At 41.1% G+C, this 18,731-nt stretch overlaps 1 protein-coding gene across 1 annotated transcript; it reads right to left on the reverse strand.

Moving 5' to 3' along the window:
• Window positions 1-11,511: 11,511 nt before the first annotated feature.
• LOC137809717 (uncharacterized) lies at window positions 11,512-12,312 on the reverse strand. Its single transcript, XM_068610808.2, has one exon. It carries the CDS (start codon window positions 12,217-12,219, stop codon window positions 11,677-11,679), a length of 543 nt encoding a protein of 180 aa, XP_068466909.1. The 5' UTR covers window positions 12,220-12,312; the 3' UTR covers window positions 11,512-11,676.
• Between the last annotated feature and the right edge of the window lie 6,419 nt (window positions 12,313-18,731).

Here is an 18,731-nt window from a genome sequence, read left to right on the forward strand (position 1 = left end):
ATTGTTTACACTTTTCTACATGAAAAATAAGAAAATTAATTTAATTAAGTTTTAAGTCTTTTATAATTTTTGTTTGAATATTTTTAATTAATTTTCTGTTAAATTTTAGTTATAGTAAATATATAATTTTTTTATTTTTTAATTGAGTATTTATCATTTGTGATAATTTGATTTTGTAGTTTAAATTGTAATAATATAAATTTGGACGATCAAAAGAAAAAAAATTTGGAATCCTAGTTATTTGTAGAAAGAGATACAGTTTTATTTTACAAAATTAAATATAAAAGAATCAAATCAACCATGTGACACTAAATAATAATATTTAATAAAGATAATTATGATTTTATATCTTTATTTTTTGTATTGTTCAAGTTTATATTCTGCTTGAAATTGCAAAATCAAATTATATCATATCAATAGGTGTCAATTTAATTAAAAAATATTTTTTTTTAAATTCAATAGAATAAAAATGTTTAATAAGAACATAATTGAAATAATACTTACATTTTAACTTAAAATTTAAATAAGTATTTTTTTTTCACATGAAAACAAATGATTAGATGACAAGGCAAAATAATAGTTACCTCAGTCTCGTTAATAGAAAAAATTTAAAAAAAAACTCAATTGAATATTTTTTAGATATTCAATAAAACAATTTTTAAATAAAAAATTAATTAAAAACACTCTAATTTATGAAACTTAAAACTTAGTTAATTTTATTTTAAAAAGTATATTTTTTAAAACATGTTCTAACCATACAACATGTTGGAGATCCCACATCGACTAGAGATAAAGAAAATTCATTGTATACAAGTGGGTGAAATCCTCAACTCATTGAGCCGGTTTTATGGGGTTGAGTTATGTTTAAAGTCCACTTTGTAACATGGTATTAGAGCCATTTCGATCCTATCCTATACCACCCATCAATCTCCACTGAATTTGGGACAAAACGCGACAAATTTTAGGTCAAACGGATGAGTATTCACCCACGAAAAAAATCAAACAGTTTCACACAAAAACGAACCTTCCTATCAGCCCTGGCAGTGACGAATAAAAAATTTATTGCCAATCTTGTGGGACGAATCTGGAGCTCAAACCTCAGCCAAAACTCAATAGACACAGTGACGAATGTCTGGTAAAAATTTCAGTCCAGAATACCCAAGGAGTAAGGCGTAGTAAGTCCCAGACCGAGAGTGAACAAAACCGATTTTCCGAAAAGAAAACGTCCAGGCTTTTCTTCCCCGTATCTTCTTTTAGTGATTCGTTTATGGACGTGCCTCCTTGCCTAGGTGCAAACATCATACGAAAGTGCTGGTGTGAATTTTTTTCAGCGCAATACGGACCCAGAATGAAATTGCAGAAATTAGGCTGAAATTTCACAAGTTTCGGTAGAGGATAGCCTTGGTTTGCACAAAATTTATGAAAAATTCTCCCGGAATAGTTTTTCCTGAAATTCCACCCAAGAATCTCCACTGCATTTGGGACAAAACGCGACAAATTTCAAGTCAAACGGATGAGTATTCACCCATGATAAAAATCAAACAGTTTCACACAAAAACGAACCTATCTTTCAGCCCTGGCAGTGACGAATAAAAAATTTATTGCCAATATTGTGGGACGAATCTGTGGCTCAAACCTCAGCCAAAACTCAATAGACACAGTGACGAATGTCTGGTAAAATTTTTAGACCAAAATACCCAAGGAGTAAGGAGTAATAAGTCCCAGACCGAGAGTGAACAAAACTGATTTTCCGAAAAGAAAACGTCCTGGCTTTTGTTCTCCGTATCATCTTTTTGTGATTTGTTTATGGACGTGCCTCCTTGCCTGGGTGCAAACAACATACGAAAATGCTTATGTGCATTTTTTCAGCGCAATACGGACCCAGAATGAAATTGCAGAAATTAGGCCGAAATTTCATAAGTTTCGGTAGAGGATAGCCTTGGTTTGCACAAAATTTCTGAAAAATTCTCCCGGAATAGTTTTTTCAAGAAATTCCACCCAAGAATCTCCACTGAATTTGGGACAAAACGCGACAAAATTAAGGTCAAACGGATGAGTATTCACACACGAAAAAAATCAAACAGTTTCACACACAAACGAACCTATCTTTCAGCTCTGGCAGTGACGAATAAAAAATTTATTGCCAATCTTGTGGGACGAATCTGGGGCTCAAACCTCAGCCAAAACTCAATAGACACAGTGACGAATGTCTGGTAAAAATTTTAGACCAAAATACCCAAGGAGTAAGGTGTAATAAGTCCCAGACCGAGAGTGAAAAAAATCGATTTTCCGAAAAGAAAACGTCCTGGCTTTTGTTCCCCGTATCATCTTTTTGTGATTTGTTTATGGACGTGGCTACTTGCCTGGGTGCAAACAACGTAGGAAAATGCTTGTGTGAATTTTTTTCAGCGCAATACGGACCCAGTATGAAATTGCAGAAATTAGGCCGAAATTTCACAAGTTTCGGTAGAGGATAGCCTTGGTTTGCACAAAATTTCTGAAAAATTCTCCCGGAATAGTTTTTTCCTGAAATTCTACCCAAGAATCTCCACTGAATTTGGGACAAAACGCGAAAAATTTCAGGTTAAACGGATGAGTATTCACAGACGAAAAAAATCAAACAGTTTCACACACAAACGAACCTATCTTGCAGCCCTGGCAGTGACGAATAAAAAATTTATTGCCAATCTTGTGGGACGAATATGGAGCTCAAACCTCAGCCAAAACTCAATATATACAGTGACGAATGTCTGGTAAAAATTTCAGTCAAAAATACCCAAGGAGTAAGGCGTAGTAAGTCCCAGACCGAGAGTGAACAAAACCGATTTTTCGAAAAGAAAACGTCCATGCTTTTCTTCCCCGTATCTTCTTTTAGTGATTCGTTTATGGACGTGCCTCCTTGCCTGGGTGCAAACAACATACGAAAGTACTTGTGTGAATTTTTTTCCGCGCAATACGGACCCAGAATGAAATTGCAGAAATTAGGCCGAAATATCACAAGTTTCAGTAGAGGATAGCCTTGGTTTGCACAAAATTTCTGAAAAATTCTCTTGGAATAGTTTTTTCCTGAAATTTCACCCAAGAATCTCCACTGAATTTCGGACAAAACGTGACAAATTTCAGGTCAAACGAATGAGTATTCACACACGAAAAAAATCAAACTGTTTCACACACAAACGAACCTATCTTTCAGCCCTGCCAGTGACGAATAAAAAATTTATTGCCAATCTTGTGGGACGAATCAGGGGCTCAAACCTCAGCCAAAACTCAATAGACACAGTGATGAATGTCTGATAAAAATTGCAGTCCAAAATACCCAAGGAGTAAGGCGTAGTAAGTCCCAGATCGAGAGTGAACAAAACCGATTTTCCGAAAATAAAACGTCCAGGCTTTTGTTCCTCGTATCTTCTTTTAGTGATTCGTTTATGGACGTGCCTCCTTGCATGGGTGCAAACAACATAGGAAAGTGATTGTGTGAATTTTTTTCAGCGCAATACGGACCTAGAATGAAATTGCAGAAATTAGGTTTGAATTTCACAAGTTTCGGTATAGGATAGCCTTGATTTGCCCAAAATTTCTGAAAAATTCTCCAGAAATATTTTTTCCTGAAATTCCACCCAAGAATCTCCACTGAATTTGGGACAAAACGCGACAAATTTCAGGTCAAACGGATGAGTATTCACACACGAAAAAAATTAAACACTTTCACACACAAACGAACCTTCCTTTCAGCCCTGCCAGTGACGAATAAAAACTTTATTGCCAATCTTGTGGGACGAATATGGGGCTCAAACCTCAGCCAAAACTCAATAGACACAGTGACGAATGTCTGATAAAAATTTCAGTCTAAAATACCTAAGGAGTAAGGCGTAGTAAGTCCTAGACAGAGAGTGAACAAAACCGATTTTCCGAAAAGAAAACGTCCTGGCTTTTCTTCCCCGTATCTTCTTTTTGTGATTCGTTTATGGACGTGCCTCCTTGCCTGGGTGCAAACAACATAAGAAAGTGATTGTGTGAAGTTTTTTTCAGCGCAATACGGACCCAGAATTAAATTGCAGAAATTAGACCGAAATTTCACAAGTTTCGGTAGAGGATAGCCTTGGTTTGCACAAAATTTCTGAAAAAATTCTCCCAGAATAGTTTTTCCTGAAATTCCACCCAAGAATCTCCACTGAATTTGGGACAAAACGCGACAAATTGCATGTCAAACGGATGAGTATTCACCCACGAAAAAAATCAAACAGTTTCACACACAAACGAACCTTCCTTTCAGCCCTGGCAGTGACGAATAAAAAATTTATTGCCAATCTTGTGGGACCAATCTGGGGCTCAAACCTCAGCCAAAACTCAATAGACACAGCGACAAATGTCTGATAAAAATTTCAGTGCAAAATACCCAAGGACTAAGGCGTAGTAAGTCCCAGACCGAGAGTGAACAAAACCGATTTTCCGAAAAGAAAACGTCCAGGCTTTTCTTCCCCGTATCTTCTTTTTGTGATTCGTTTATGGACGTGCCTCCTTGCCTGGGTGCGAACAACATACGAAAGTGCTCGCGTGAATTTTTTTCAGCGCAATACGGACTCAGAATGAAATTGCAGAAATTTCACAAGTTTCGGTAGAGGATAGCCTTGGTTTGCACAAAATTTCTAAAAAATTCTCCCAGAATAGTTTTTTACTGAAATTCCACCCAAGAATCTCCACTGAATTTGGGACAAAACGCGAAAAATTTCAGGTCAAACGGATGAGTATTCACACACGAAAAAAATCAAACAGTTTCACACACAAACGAACCTTTCTATCAGCCTTGGCCGTGACGAATAAAAAATTTATTGCCAATCTTGTGGGACGAATCTGGGGCTCAAACCTCAGCCAAAACTCAATAGACACTGTGACGAATGTCTGGTAAAAATTTCAGTCCAAAATACCCATAGAGTAAGGCGTAGTAAGTCCCAGACCGAGAGTGAACAAAACCGATTTTCCGAAAAGAAAACGTCCAGGCTTTTCTTTCCCGTATCTTCTTTTAGTGATTAGTTTATGGACGTGCCTCCTTGCCTGGGTGCAAACAACATACGAAAGTGCTTGTGTGAATTTTTTTCAGCGCAATACGGACCCAGAATGAAATTGAAGAAATTAGGCTTAAATTTCATATGTTTCGGTAGAGGATAGCATTGGTTTGCACAAAATTTCTGAAAAATTCTCTTGGAATAGGTTTTTCCTGAAATTCCACCCAAGAATCTCCACTGAATTTGGGGCAAAACGTGACAAGTTTCAGGTCAAACGGACGAGTATTCACACACGAAAAAAATCAAACAGTTTCACACAAAAAGGAACCTATCTTTCAGCCCTGGCAGTGACGAATAAAAAATTTATTGCCAATCTTGTGGGACGAATCTGGGGCTCAAACCTCAGCCAAAACTCAATAGACACAGTGACGAATGTCTGGTAAAAATTTCAGTCCAAAATACCCAAGGAGTAAGGTGTAGTAAGTCCCAGACCGAGAGTGAACAAAACCGATTTTCCGAAAAGAAAACGTCCAGGCTTTTCTTCCCCGTATCTTCTTTTAGTGATTTGTTTATGGACATGCCTCCTTGCCTGGGTGCAAACAACATACGAAAGTGCTTGTGTGAATTTTTTTCAGCGCAATACGGACCCAGAATGAAATTGCACAAATTAGGCCGAAATTTCACAAGTTTCGGTAGAGGATAGCCTTGGTTTGCAAAAAATTTCTGAAAAATTCTCCCAGAATAGTTTTTTCCTGAAATTCCACCCAAGAATCTCCACTGAATTTGGGACAAAACACGACAAATTTCAGGTCAAATGGATGAGTATTCACACACGAAAAAAATCAAACAGTTTCACACACAAACGAACCTATCTTTCAGCTCTGGCAGTGACGAATAAAAAATTTATTGCCAATCTTGTGGGACGAATCTGGGGCTCAAACCTCAGCCAAAACTCAATAGACACAGTGACGAATGTCTGGTAAAAAGTTTAGGCCAAAATACCCAAGGAGTAAGGCGTAATAAGTCCCAGACCGAGAGTGAACAAAACCGATTTTCCGAAAAGAAAACGTCTTGGCTTTTCTTCCCCGTATCTTCTTTTAGTGATTCGTTTATGGACGTGCCTCCTTGCCTGGGTGTAAACAACATACGAAAATGCTTGTGTGAATTTTTTTCAGCACAATATGGACCCAGAATGAAATTGCAGAAATTAGGCCGAAATTTCACAAGTTTCGGTAGAGGATAGCCTTGGTTTGCACAAAATTTCTGAAAAATTCTCCCGGAATAGTTTTTTCCTGAAATTCCACCCAAGAATCTCCACTGAATTTGGGACAAAACGCGACAAATTTCAGGTCAAACTGATGAGTATTCACCGACGAAAAAAATCGAACAGTTTCACACAAAAACGAACTTATCTTTCAGCCCTGGCAGTGATGAATAAAAAACTTATTACCAATCTTGTGGGACGAATCTGGGGCTCAAACCTCAGCCAAAACTCAATAGACACAGTGACAAATGTCTGGTAAAAATTTCAGTCCAAAATACCCAAGGAGTAAGGCGTAGTAAGTCCCAGACCGAGAGTGAACAAAACCGATTTTCCGAAAAGAAAACGTCCAGGCTTTTCTTCCCCGTATCTTCTTTTAGTGATTCGTTTATGGACGTGCCTCCTTGCCTGGGTGCAAACAACATACGAAAGTGCTTGTGTGAATTTTTTGCAGCGCAATACGGAACCAGAATTAAATTGCAGAAATTAGGTCGGAATTTCACAAGTTTCGGTAGAGGATAGCATTGGTTTGCACAAAATTTCTGAAAACTTTTCCCATAATATTTTTTTTCCTGAAATTCCACCCAAGAATCTCCACTAAATTTGGGACAAAACGCGACAAATTTGAGGTCAAACGGATGAGTATTCACCCACCAAAAAAATCAAACAGTTTCACACACAAATGAACTTTCCTTTCAGCCCTGCTAGTGACGAATAAAAAATTTATTGCCAATCTTGTGGGACGAATCTGGGGCTCAAACCTCAGCCAAAACTCAATAGACACAGTGACGAATGTCTGAAAAAAATTGCAGTCCAAAATACCCAAGGAGAAAGGCGTAATAAGTCCTAGACCGAGAGTGAACAAAACCAGTTTTTCGAAAAGAAAACTACCTTGCTTTTTTTCCCCGTATCTTCTATCTGTGATTCGTTTATGGACGTGCCTCCTTGCCTGGGTGCAAACAACATACGAAAGTGCTTGTGTGAATTTTTTTCAGCGCAATAAAGACCCAAAATGAAATTGCATAAATTAGTACCTAGACCCTCTAGTACCTAGACCCTCTAGTCCCTAGACCCTCTAGATCCTAGACCCTCTAGATCCTAGACCCTCTAGACCCTAGACCCTCTAGACCCTAGACCCTCTAGTCCCTTGACCCAGTCCCTAGACCCTTTAGACCCTAGACCCTAGACCGTGTAGATCCTAGACCCTCTAAATCCTAGACCCTCTAGTCCCTAGACCCTCTAGATCGTAGACCCTCTAGTCCCTAGACCCTCTAGTCCCTAGACCCTCTAGACCCTAGACCCTCTAGACCCTAGACCCTAGACCCTAGACCCTCTAGTCCCTAGACCCTCTAGATCCTAAACCCTGGACCCTAGACCCTCTAGACTCTGTAGACCCTAGACCCTCTAGACTCTAGACCCTCAAGTCCCTAGACCCTCTAGTCCCTAGACCCTCTAGTACCTAGACCCTCTAGTACCTAGACCCTCTAGGCCCTAGACCCTCTAGGCCCTAGACCCTCTAGGCCCTAGACCCTCTAGTCCCTAGACCCTCTGGACCCTAGACCCTCTAGTCCCTAGACCCTCTAGACCCTAGACCCTCTAGTCCCTAGACCCTCTAGACCGTAGACCCTCTAGACCCTACCCTCTAGTCCCTAGACCCTCTAGATCCTAGACCCTCTAGACCCTAGACCCTCTAGTTCCTAGACCCTCTAGGCCCTAGACCCTAGACCCTCTAGTCCCTAGACCCTCTAGATCCTAGACCCTGGACCCTAGACCCTCTAGACTCTGTAGACCCTAGACCCCGTAGACCCTAGACCCTCTAGACTCTAGACCCTCAAGTCCCTAGACCCTCTAGTCCCTAGACCCTCTAGTACCTAGACCCTCTAGTACCTAGACCCTCTAGGCCCTAGACCCTCTAGTCCCTAGACCCTCTAGTCCCTAGACCCTCTAGACCCTAGACCCTCTAGTCCCTAGACCCTCTAGACCCTAGACACTCTAGTCCCTAGACCCTCTAGACCGTAGACCCTCTAGGCCCTAGACCCTCTAGTCCCTAGACCCTCTAGACCCTCTAGATCCTAGACCCTCTAGACCCTAGACCCTCTAGTTCCTAGACCCTCTAGACCCTAGACCCTCTAGTCCCTAGACCCTCTAGTCCCTAGACCCTAGACCCTCTAGTCCCTAGACCCTCTAGACCCTAGACCCTCTAGACCCTCTAGACCCTCTAGTCCCTAGACCCTAGACCCTCTAAATCCTGGACCCTGGACCCTAGACCCTGGACCCTAGACCCTATAGACCCTGTAGACCCTAGACCCCGTAGACCCTAGACCCTAGACCCTCTAGACCCTAGACCCTCTAGTCCCTAAACCCTCTAGATCCTAGACACTCTAGACCCTAGACCCTCTAGTCCCTAGACACCCTAGACCCTAGACCCTCTAGTCCCTAGACCCTCCAGTCCCTAGACCCTCTAGTCCCTAGACCCTCTAGTCCCTAGACCCTCTAGATCCTCTAGACCCTAGACCCTCTAGACCGTAGACCCTCTAGACCCTAGACCCTCTAGATCCTAGACCCTCTAGACCCTAGACCCCCTAGTCCCGAGACCCTCTAGACCCTAGACCCTCTAGACCCTAGACCCTCTAGTCCCTAGACCCTCTAGACCCTAGACCCTCTAGTCCCTAGACCCTCTAGACCCTAGACACTCTAGTCCCTAGACCCTCTAGACCGTAGACCCTCTAGACCCTAGACCCTCTAGTCCCTAGACCCTCTAGACCCTCTAGATCCTAGACCCTCTAGACCCTAGACCCTCTAGTTCCTAGACCCTCTAGACCCTAGACCCTCTAGTCCCTAGACCCTCTAGTCCCTAGACCCTAGACCCTCTAGTCCCTAGACCCTCTAGACCCTAGACCCTCTAGACCCTCTAGACCCTCTAGTCCCTAGACCCTAGACCCTCTAAATCCTGGACCCTGGACCCTAGACCCTGGACCCTAGACCCTATAGACCCTGTAGACCCTAGACCCCGTAGACCCTAGACCCTAGACCCTCTAGACCCTAGACCCTCTAGTCCCTAAACCCTCTAGATCCTAGACACTCTAGACCCTAGACCCTCTAGTCCCTAGACACCCTAGACCCTAGACCCTCTAGTCCCTAGACCCTCCAGTCCCTAGACCCTCTAGTCCCTAGACCCTCTAGTCCCTAGACCCTCTAGATCCTCTAGACCCTAGACCCTCTAGACCGTAGACCCTCTAGACCCTAGACCCTCTAGATCCTAGACCCTCTAGACCCTAGACCCCCTAGTCCCGAGACCCTCTAGACCCTAGACCCTCTAGACCCTAGACCCTCTAGTCCCTAGACCCTAGACCCTCTAGTCCCTAGACCCTAGACCCTAGACCCTAGACCCTCTAGATCCTAAACCCTCTAGACCCTCTAGATCCTAGACCCTCTAGTCCCTAGACCCTCTAGATCCTAGACCCTCTAGTCCCTAGACCCTCTAGACCCTAGACCCTATAGACCCTCTAGACCCTCTAGATCCTAGACCCTCTGGGCCCTAGACCCTAGACCCTCTAGTCCCTAGACCCTCTAAATCCTCGACCCTGGACCCTGGACCCTCTAGACCATGTAGACCCTAGACCCCGTAGACCCTAGACCCCGTAGACCCTAGACCCTCTAGACCCTAAACCCTCTATACCCTAGACCCTCTAGACCCTAGACCATCTAGTCCCTAGACCCTCTAGATCCTAGACCCTCTAGACCCTAGACCCTCTAGTCCCTAGACCCTCTAGACCCTAGACCCTCTAGTCCCTAGACCCTCTAGACCCTAGATCCTCTAGACCCTAGATCCTCTAGACCCTAGACCCTCTAGTCCCTAGACCCTCTAGTCCCTAGACCCTAGACCCTCTAGTCCCTAGACCCTCTAGTCCCTAGACCCTCTAGTCCCTAGACCCTCTAGATCCCAGACCCTCTAGACCCTAGACCCTCTAGTCCCTAGACCCTCTAGACCCTCTAGACCCTAGACCATCTTGTCCCTAGACCCTCTAGTCCCTAGACCTCTAGATCCTAGACCCTCTAGACCCTTTAGATCCTAGACCCTCTAGACCCTAGACCCTCTAGTCCCTAGACCCTCTAGATCCTAGACCCTGGACCCTAGACCCTGTAGACCCTGTAGACCCTAGACCCCGTAGACCCCGTAGACCCTAGACCCTCTAGACTCTAGACCCTCTAGTCCCTAGACCCTCTAGTCCCTAGGCCCTCTAGACCCTCTAGTCCCTAGACCCTCTAGACCCTAGACCCTCTAGATGCTTGACCCTCTAGACCCCCTAGACCCTCTAGACCCCGTAGACCCTAGACCCCGTAGACCCTAGACCCCGTAGACCCTAGACCCTCTAGACCCTAGACCCTCTAATCCCTAGACCATCTATTCCCTAGACCCTCTAGACCCCGTAGACCCTAGACCCCCTAGACCCGCTAGACCCCGTAGACCCTAGACCCTCTAGACCCTAGACCCTCTAGACCCTAGACCCTCTAGATCCTAGACCCTCTAGTCCCTAGACCCTCTAGTCCCTAGACCCTCTAGGCCCTAGAGCCTCTAGGCCCTAGACCCTCTAGGCCCTAGACCCTCTAGATCCTAGACCCTCTAGATCCTAGACCCTCTAGAACCTAGACCCTCTAGAACCTAGACCCTCTAGTCCCTAGACCCTCTATACCCTAGACCCTCTATACCCAAGACCCTATAGATCCTAGACCTTCTAGATCCTTGACCCTCTGATCCTAGACCCTCTAGTCCCTAGACCCTCTAGGCCCTAGACCCTCTAGTCCCTAGGCCCTCTAGACCCTAGACCCTCTAGTCCCTAGACCCTCTAGTCCCTAGACCCTCTAGACCCTAGACCCTCTAGACCCTAGACCCTCTAGACCCTAGACCCTCTAGTATTTGTTGGGTTTATCAGGCCACCACCCATAATATGATATATATATATATATATATTCATATAATATTCAACATATGCATGCTAAATTATGTTTTAATTATAAATGTACGTATTTTTTTTCCATCCTACGCTTTAACTTTTTTTTTATCAGACGCTCTAACTTATTAAGGTTAGTTTGTTTTATGGATAAGTGGCGTTAATTCAAGCTTATCTTAAATATTTTGAAATTTTTATTTGGTCAAATTCACCATAGTCCTATCAAAACTTTGAACATGCCATCAAAATAAGATATGAGAAAAGTATAATATTTGAATACTTAAACAAAATTAGGGAAGAGAAATATGCTATTTTATAGTAGAGACTGATATTCTATATAAGTTACAATCAAACAAGATATTTAATTTCAATAACCATTCTTCTTTTGAACATAAACTCAAAGAAAAGAGAAAGGGTGAGGGGAATTGAAGGAGAACTCTACCTCCATAAGAAAAAAACCTTAACAAGGAATGCCAATGACAACATTTCTTGGTTTCTTATGATTGACATGAAACCCTATAACTCCATTCTCAATTTCTCTAAACTTCATCATCTTTATGTCTTTCTCTTGTTTTGTTTCTGAAGACAAGTTATTCATCACCCTTACTGAGAAATGAATAATCCCATTACGTCGACCTTCCCAATTCCTCAAACCGTAACAAAACATTTGAGACACACTTTCGGACAAAACATTATCGTTTTTGTCGATAAGTAAATCTGAAAGAGCAATCCTTGCTACCCCAACAGGGCGAACTCCTTTGAATTTCTTGCTTTGGACCTCAAAGGTAACAGACCTTGCATATGAAGGAACCTCTAACAACATTTTTTCATTCCATGCATGCATTCCATCATCTCCATTCACCATTTTAGTCGTACAGCAGTTCAGAGACTCGGCACGAACAACAACGTATGCCTTCTCCGCTATTGAATTTCGATCTACACTTATATTTTCTCCCGACATAAGTGTAATTTCCAAGGTGAGTTTGTGTTGTTTTGCCTCCATATCTGAGTTTTAGAACACGTACGTAACTTAACTGCACACAACTATGTAATTAATATACGCATATGAAAATAAATAACAGTGTCTAATGATATTGAGTAGTTTTTGGGATGAAAGAATTGGAAGAATATAAGGTGTTTAAATAGAGGATTTGTGTATGAAAAACTGAGGAAACAACATTTGCAACTTACAAAATGCAAGGTTGTTTGTTACCGTGTGTCTGCAAACGGAGAACAAGGGGTGTTGACGTTGACCACAGACTTTCTACTGTTCGAAACACACGTATAGGACTTTTTTTTTATGTTCAAACTCTAGGAAATTTAATTTTGGTCCGTAATTAATAATGGTTCCTGGAAGAACTTTGCGTGCTTCATTGTGGAAATTCCAATTGAGTTTCTCTTTAAGTGTCGCCATGTGTACAAGTTTTCTCGTGTTTGAATAATCTATATAATTGTGTGGGAAAGTTTAATACAATTACCGCATCTCTGATGAGTGTGGTTAAAAAATATTTTAAAAATAAATAATACTATTTTGATATGGATTTTATATACACTAGTTTTTATATTTATATAGAAGTGTTATTATATTAGTCTTTTAAAATTAAATTTTATAAGTTGTTTTTTATTTATAGATTTGTTTTCTTTATAAAAGATTACTTAAACGTACTCTAAAGTAATTGAAGAAGGAAAAGAGAATCAGTCACTCAGCATACATTTGCGTGTCATTTCTCTCACGCAAAAAAAAAAAAAAAGATAATATAGAAGAAAATGATACACAATTTGAAGAACTGCAGTGACACCTTTATTACGTCTCTATAAAAAAAAAAGTGACACGTCCCATACATAAGGGAATAGAGTCCTAGACAACTCGTTACATGTACTTTTTTAATATTTGAAGACTCACAGATTTGAAATTTTGAATCTAATTAATTTTCTTAACATTTAAATTTCTCTTCTATCTCTCTGTTGTGCAATCCCGTGACATTGCTCGTCTTCATTGTGTTATGCTCTGTCAGCACCATCATCGTGTCTTCAATTCTTGGCAGTGTTGTTTGCGGTGGTGGACAGAGATATCTTCTTCCGAATAAGGTGTTTGGAAATCATTTGTTTAGGTGGTTCTTGGAGTTGTTTTTGTTGCCGGAATCATTACCATAGTAAAAATCGTTAACACCCTAATTTTGCTGAACATATAGCACAAACGTCTAAGAGACAAAGGCGATCGTGTAATGATAGAAATGATTGTATAACGTGAGAGTCTAAAGTATTTTTAGGCAACAGAAAGAAAAAAGAGGGAACGAGAGAAGAAAAGCAAAAGAAAGATCTAGGTGTGAAAACGACACACGAATATTATTGAAACGGAAAACCAATATTGGATCCGCACATATATTATGGAAGGAAGATTGAATGTTAAAAATATTTTCTATGCTATGTTTTATAATTTCAATTCCTATTTATATGATTTTGCAGTTAAGCTAACTAACAAGCAACAATTAACTCTATTTAATCCAACAACAATTAATATATTACTATGTCTCCAAGTGGGTGGAAGCTAGCCACAAGGACTAATAATGTTCATCTTTTGTTGATTTGGAGTACCTCAAGCCATTGTTAGTGATTGTTGGGAAAAACGGGTAATTTTCCCACTAAAACAAAATCCTAACAGAGTTACCCAATAAATAATATTGAATAAATAAAGCGGAATAATAAAAGAGATAAAGAGGAAAAAACACACCCGAAAATTGTTAACGGAGTTCGGCCTGTTTAGCCTAATCTCCGAGCACAGCAAAAACAGCTCACTTTTATTATTATGAGAGAAGATATTACAAATTGGGATATATAACAGTGAAGGAGGAGAGTTTAATTTATAACCCTCAAACCTCCTTCCCAAACAATGAACCCACCGATGTGGGACTTGGGATTAAGCCAAAATCAACAAATCTCCACCTTGGCTTAATTTCAAGTCCCACCTAAACAAATCTTCTCAAAACATAACAAAAACAAACTTTACAGTGCTTCAAATTTGCACCTCCGGGCGCCAACTTCAAATGTGCAAAATATTAACCAAGTCTAAACAACGTTCAAACTTGGCCCTTGTAACCACCTTGCCTTGTAGCGAACATCTTCTTTATTAGAAAATTATTCTTTGTTTGCAAATACCCATTTGCACCCAATTGCCTTCTTACCTTTTGGTAATTGTGCCAACTTCCACATCTTGTTCTTCTTCAAAGACTGCATCTCCTCTTCCATCGCACCTGCCCAATTACCACTCTCTGAACTCAGAATGGCTTCTGGGTAAGTGGATGGAATGTCATCAATAACTGGAAGTGCATAGGCAACCATATCCATGAAACGAGCAGGCTTCTGAATATCTCGTCTCTGTCTTCTAACTGCAATTGGCGCTGATTGTTGTTGAGATTCTTGGGTAGGAACCTCTTCCTCATCTGGCTCTTCTTCTACCATAGGAGAGTCACTTGTGGTATTTCGTGTTGGGATCACCACTGTCGGCTCAAACTCCACCTGCTTCCGGGCACACTCCACCTGTTGCGGAGTACTATCAGCTCCTTCTGGATTTACCTTCTTTAACATGGCAGATTCATCAAAGGTAACATCCCTGCTGATAATCGTCTTCTTTGCCTCTAGACACCACAAACGGTATCCCTTCACTCCAGGACTAAAGCCCATGAAAAGAGCCTTCTTTGCCCGTGGATCCAACTTTGATTCAATCACATGATAATATGCAATAGAACCAAAAACATGCAAAGAATCATAATTAGTTGCAGGTTTTCCAAACCATACCTCTAACGGGGTTTTGCCATCTATAGCAGATGATGGCAAACGATTGACAAGATGTTGAGCGTATGTCACAGCCTCAGCCCAAAACTCTCTGCCTAACTCAGCATTAGACAACATACAACGAACTTTCTCCACAAGTGTCTTGTTTATACGCTCTGACACCCCATTCTGCTGTGGTGTTTTTCTAACAGTGAAGTGCCGAACTATGCCACAATCTTGGCATACCTTCAGGAACGGATCACTCTTGTATTCTCCTCCATTGTCTGTTCGGAGAACCTTAATCTTGTCTGGTTTTCAACTTTAGCTTTCCACTTAAGGAAAATTTCAAGCACATCATTTTTGTTCTTCATAGTAAACACCCAAACTCTCCTGGAAAAATCATCCACAAAAAATAATGCCTACCTCCGATTGACGGAGTCTTGGCAGGTCCCCACACATCTGAATGCACATAATCCAGAATACCCTTGGTATTGTGAATTGCAGTGCCAAACTTCACTCTTCGTTGTTTTCCCAGAACACAATGCTCACAAAATTCAAGTTTGCAAGCCTTCGTACCTTTCAACAATCCCTGCTTGGTAAGAATTTGCAAGGATTTCTCTCCAGCATGTCCCAACCTCATATGCCACAACTTCGTTGCCTCAGCATCCTTCTTAGAGCTAGAAGTTGCTACCGCTACTGTCCCCACCACTGTACTACCTTGATAGTAATACAAATTGTTCTTCCTCACGCCTTTCAACATCACCAGTGCTCCTGAAGTTACTTTAAGAATTCCATCTCGCATCGTCACGACTAGGCCTTTAGATTCTAAAGCCCCCAATGAGATGAGATTCTTCTTCAACTTTGGCATGTACCGTACATCTCGCAAAATTCTGGTGGATCCATCATGATTCCGCAGCTTGATTGAACCTATCCCAGTTGTCGTACATGGATTATCATTACCCATGTAAACAACCCCGCCATCAAGTTCTTGAAATTCAAAGAACCAATCCCGAATGGGACACATATGATAGGTACAACCTGAATCCAATATCTACTCATCTGGATACGGTGATGCTGAAAGCGAGACAATTAAAGAGATATCTGATTCCACATCACTTTTGCATTCTGCAACATTTGTATCTTGTGGAGCCTTCTCTTTCTTCTGCAGTTTTGGACAGTCTTTCTTCCAGTGTCCTTTCTCATGACAGAAAGCACACTCATCTTTGGCAACTGCTCGACCTTTAGACTTAGACATCCCTCTTCTTTCCTTTGTTTGGCTTTGCTGACGACCTCTTGCCACCAATGCTTCTTCTGATGTCGTTGATTTGGTTTTCATCTTATCCTGCTTTCTCAATTCATGACTATATAAAGCAGAACAAACAGCATCTAACGGCACATTCTCCTTCCCGTGAAGGAGCGTAGTCTCCAAATGTTCAAATTCATCAGGAAGAGATGATAACAACATCAAAGCCAAATCCTCATCCTCAAACTTCACATCTAAATTCAACAGGTCTGCTACTAATTGATTAAACATAGTGATGTGTGCATTCATAGTAGTACCTTGTTGGTAGTCAAATCGGAACAACCTTTTCTTCATCAGGAGCTTGTTCTGACCACTCTTCTTCAGAAACTTGTCCTCCAATGCCTTCCACAGTTTGTGTGCAGAAGTCTCGTTTTTTACAGCGTACTTTTGCTCTCTGGATAGGCAGGATCGAATAGTTCCGCATGCTAACCGGTTGATGATACTCTAGTCTTTCTCCTCTACCTCTTTTGGTTTCTCTCCTTCACTAGCAATATCAAGACCCTGTTGAAAAAGAGAGTCCAAGACCTCTCCTTGCCACATGCCAAAATGTCCAGTGCCATCAAATATTTCCACCGCCAATTTCAAAGTGGACACCGGGAACCTCGACCATGATGACGAGGAGCCCGACACTCTGGATACATTCTTCGCTTCTTCTTCTTGATTTGCCATTACAAACTCAAAATATAATATTCAATATTACAAATAATTTCAAACAACCCAAGGCGAACCTTCGGCTCTTGATACCACTTGTTGGGAAAAACGGGTAATTTTCCCACTAAATCAATACCCTAACAGAGCTACCCGACAAATAATATTGAATAAATAAAGCAGAATAATAAAAGAGATAAAGAGGAAAAAACACACCCGAAAATTGTTAACGGAGTTCGGCCTGTTTAGCCTAATCTCCGAGAACAGCAAAAACATCTCACTTTTATTATTGTGAGAGAAGATATTACAAATTGGGATATATAACAGTGAAGGAGGAGAGTTTAATTTATAACCCTCAAACTTCCTTCCCAAACAATGAACCCACCGATGTGGGACTTGGGATTAAGCCAAAATCAACAGTGATTAGGTAACTTATTATGTAATCGGTCTATAGACACTCTACTCACTCTACTCAAGAAGTATGAGAGTGACATATAGAGTTTCCAGATCTTACCATCCCCAGATCAATGGGTAGGGATGTTTGGAGCAATTTTGAGTATACCAGGGTCAGTAGCAGCTGAAGCAGGTTTATAGCAGGGTTATTTGCAGTAGAAGGCTAGAAGAGGTTTGGTGTAGATGCGTGGTGGTAGAATGCTTTTGTGCAGGGGAAGTGGCCAATTCTATAGGTGCTGGTCTTGTGCGGTTTCTTGAGGCAGGGAGAGATCATCATTTAGCAGAATTGGGCAGTAAAATGGGTTTGGTGGGCTGGATGGAGGATCATGAAGTACTTCTGGAGCTAGGAAAAGCAAGGGCAAATTTGGGTCTTAGGCCTAGATCGGATGTTGTCACTAAAGAAATAGAAGAATTTGTCTTGTATGACAAGATCTATGGTTATATCAAGAGCATTGTTGGTGAGCATTTGGTGAGCATGTTTTGTTGGAGCAAGCAAGTGTTCGTGCACATAACAGATTGCAATTCATCTTATCAGCATGTTTTGGAGATATGGGGTTGAATATTATGATGATATGTTGAGAAAGAGTGTTTGGGATTCATCTGTTTTTTGAGGTTTGATCTGTTGTTGTTTTTTCCAAGTCCAGTTTAGAAGCTTAGGCTGTGTTAGATGGTTATATAGGGTCTTAACATGCAACTTTATCTAGCTTGTACTTTTCTTTTTCTGTTACATGCTCCTTAGGCTATATATTTGGTAATTTTGTACAAGGTTGAGACACCTAAATGTCCCTTTAATTTACTTTATTCTTTGTGGACAAAAAAAAATCTCCAAATCAATGGGTAGGCTGAAATCTCCAACAAAGAAACAATTTTTTTTTGGAGAAATTGGTAAAGCTTAATAGGAAAGATTAGAGTCATTGTCTAGATGACGCTCTTTAGGCTCATAGGACTATTTACAAACCACCTTTTGGGATGTCTCCCTTTAGAGTTGTCTTTGGTAAGGCATGTCACCTGCCTCTAGAGATTGAACATAGGACATATTGGCAACCAAAGCATGTAACTTGGATGATTATGACCAAGTAGAAGAACAAAGAAAACTTCAGCCACAAGAATTGAATGAGATTCATCTAAAGGCCTACAAAAACTCTAAGTTTTATAAAGAAAAGACTAAACATTTTCATGATCATTTCTTTATTAAGAAAGTTTGTTGTAGGTTAGAAAGTATTAATGTTTAATTCTAGACCGAAACTCATGCATGAAAAGCTTCGTTCACTTTGGATTGGATCTTTTCTTGTTACTCGTATCCATCCTCATGGTGTTGTGGAAATATAGAGGTCAACAAG

This window comes from Phaseolus vulgaris, chromosome 2 (genome assembly GCF_051622355.1).
Source record: "Phaseolus vulgaris cultivar YP4 chromosome 2, ASM5162235v1, whole genome shotgun sequence".
NCBI classification, from domain to species: domain Eukaryota; kingdom Viridiplantae; phylum Streptophyta; class Magnoliopsida; order Fabales; family Fabaceae; genus Phaseolus; species Phaseolus vulgaris.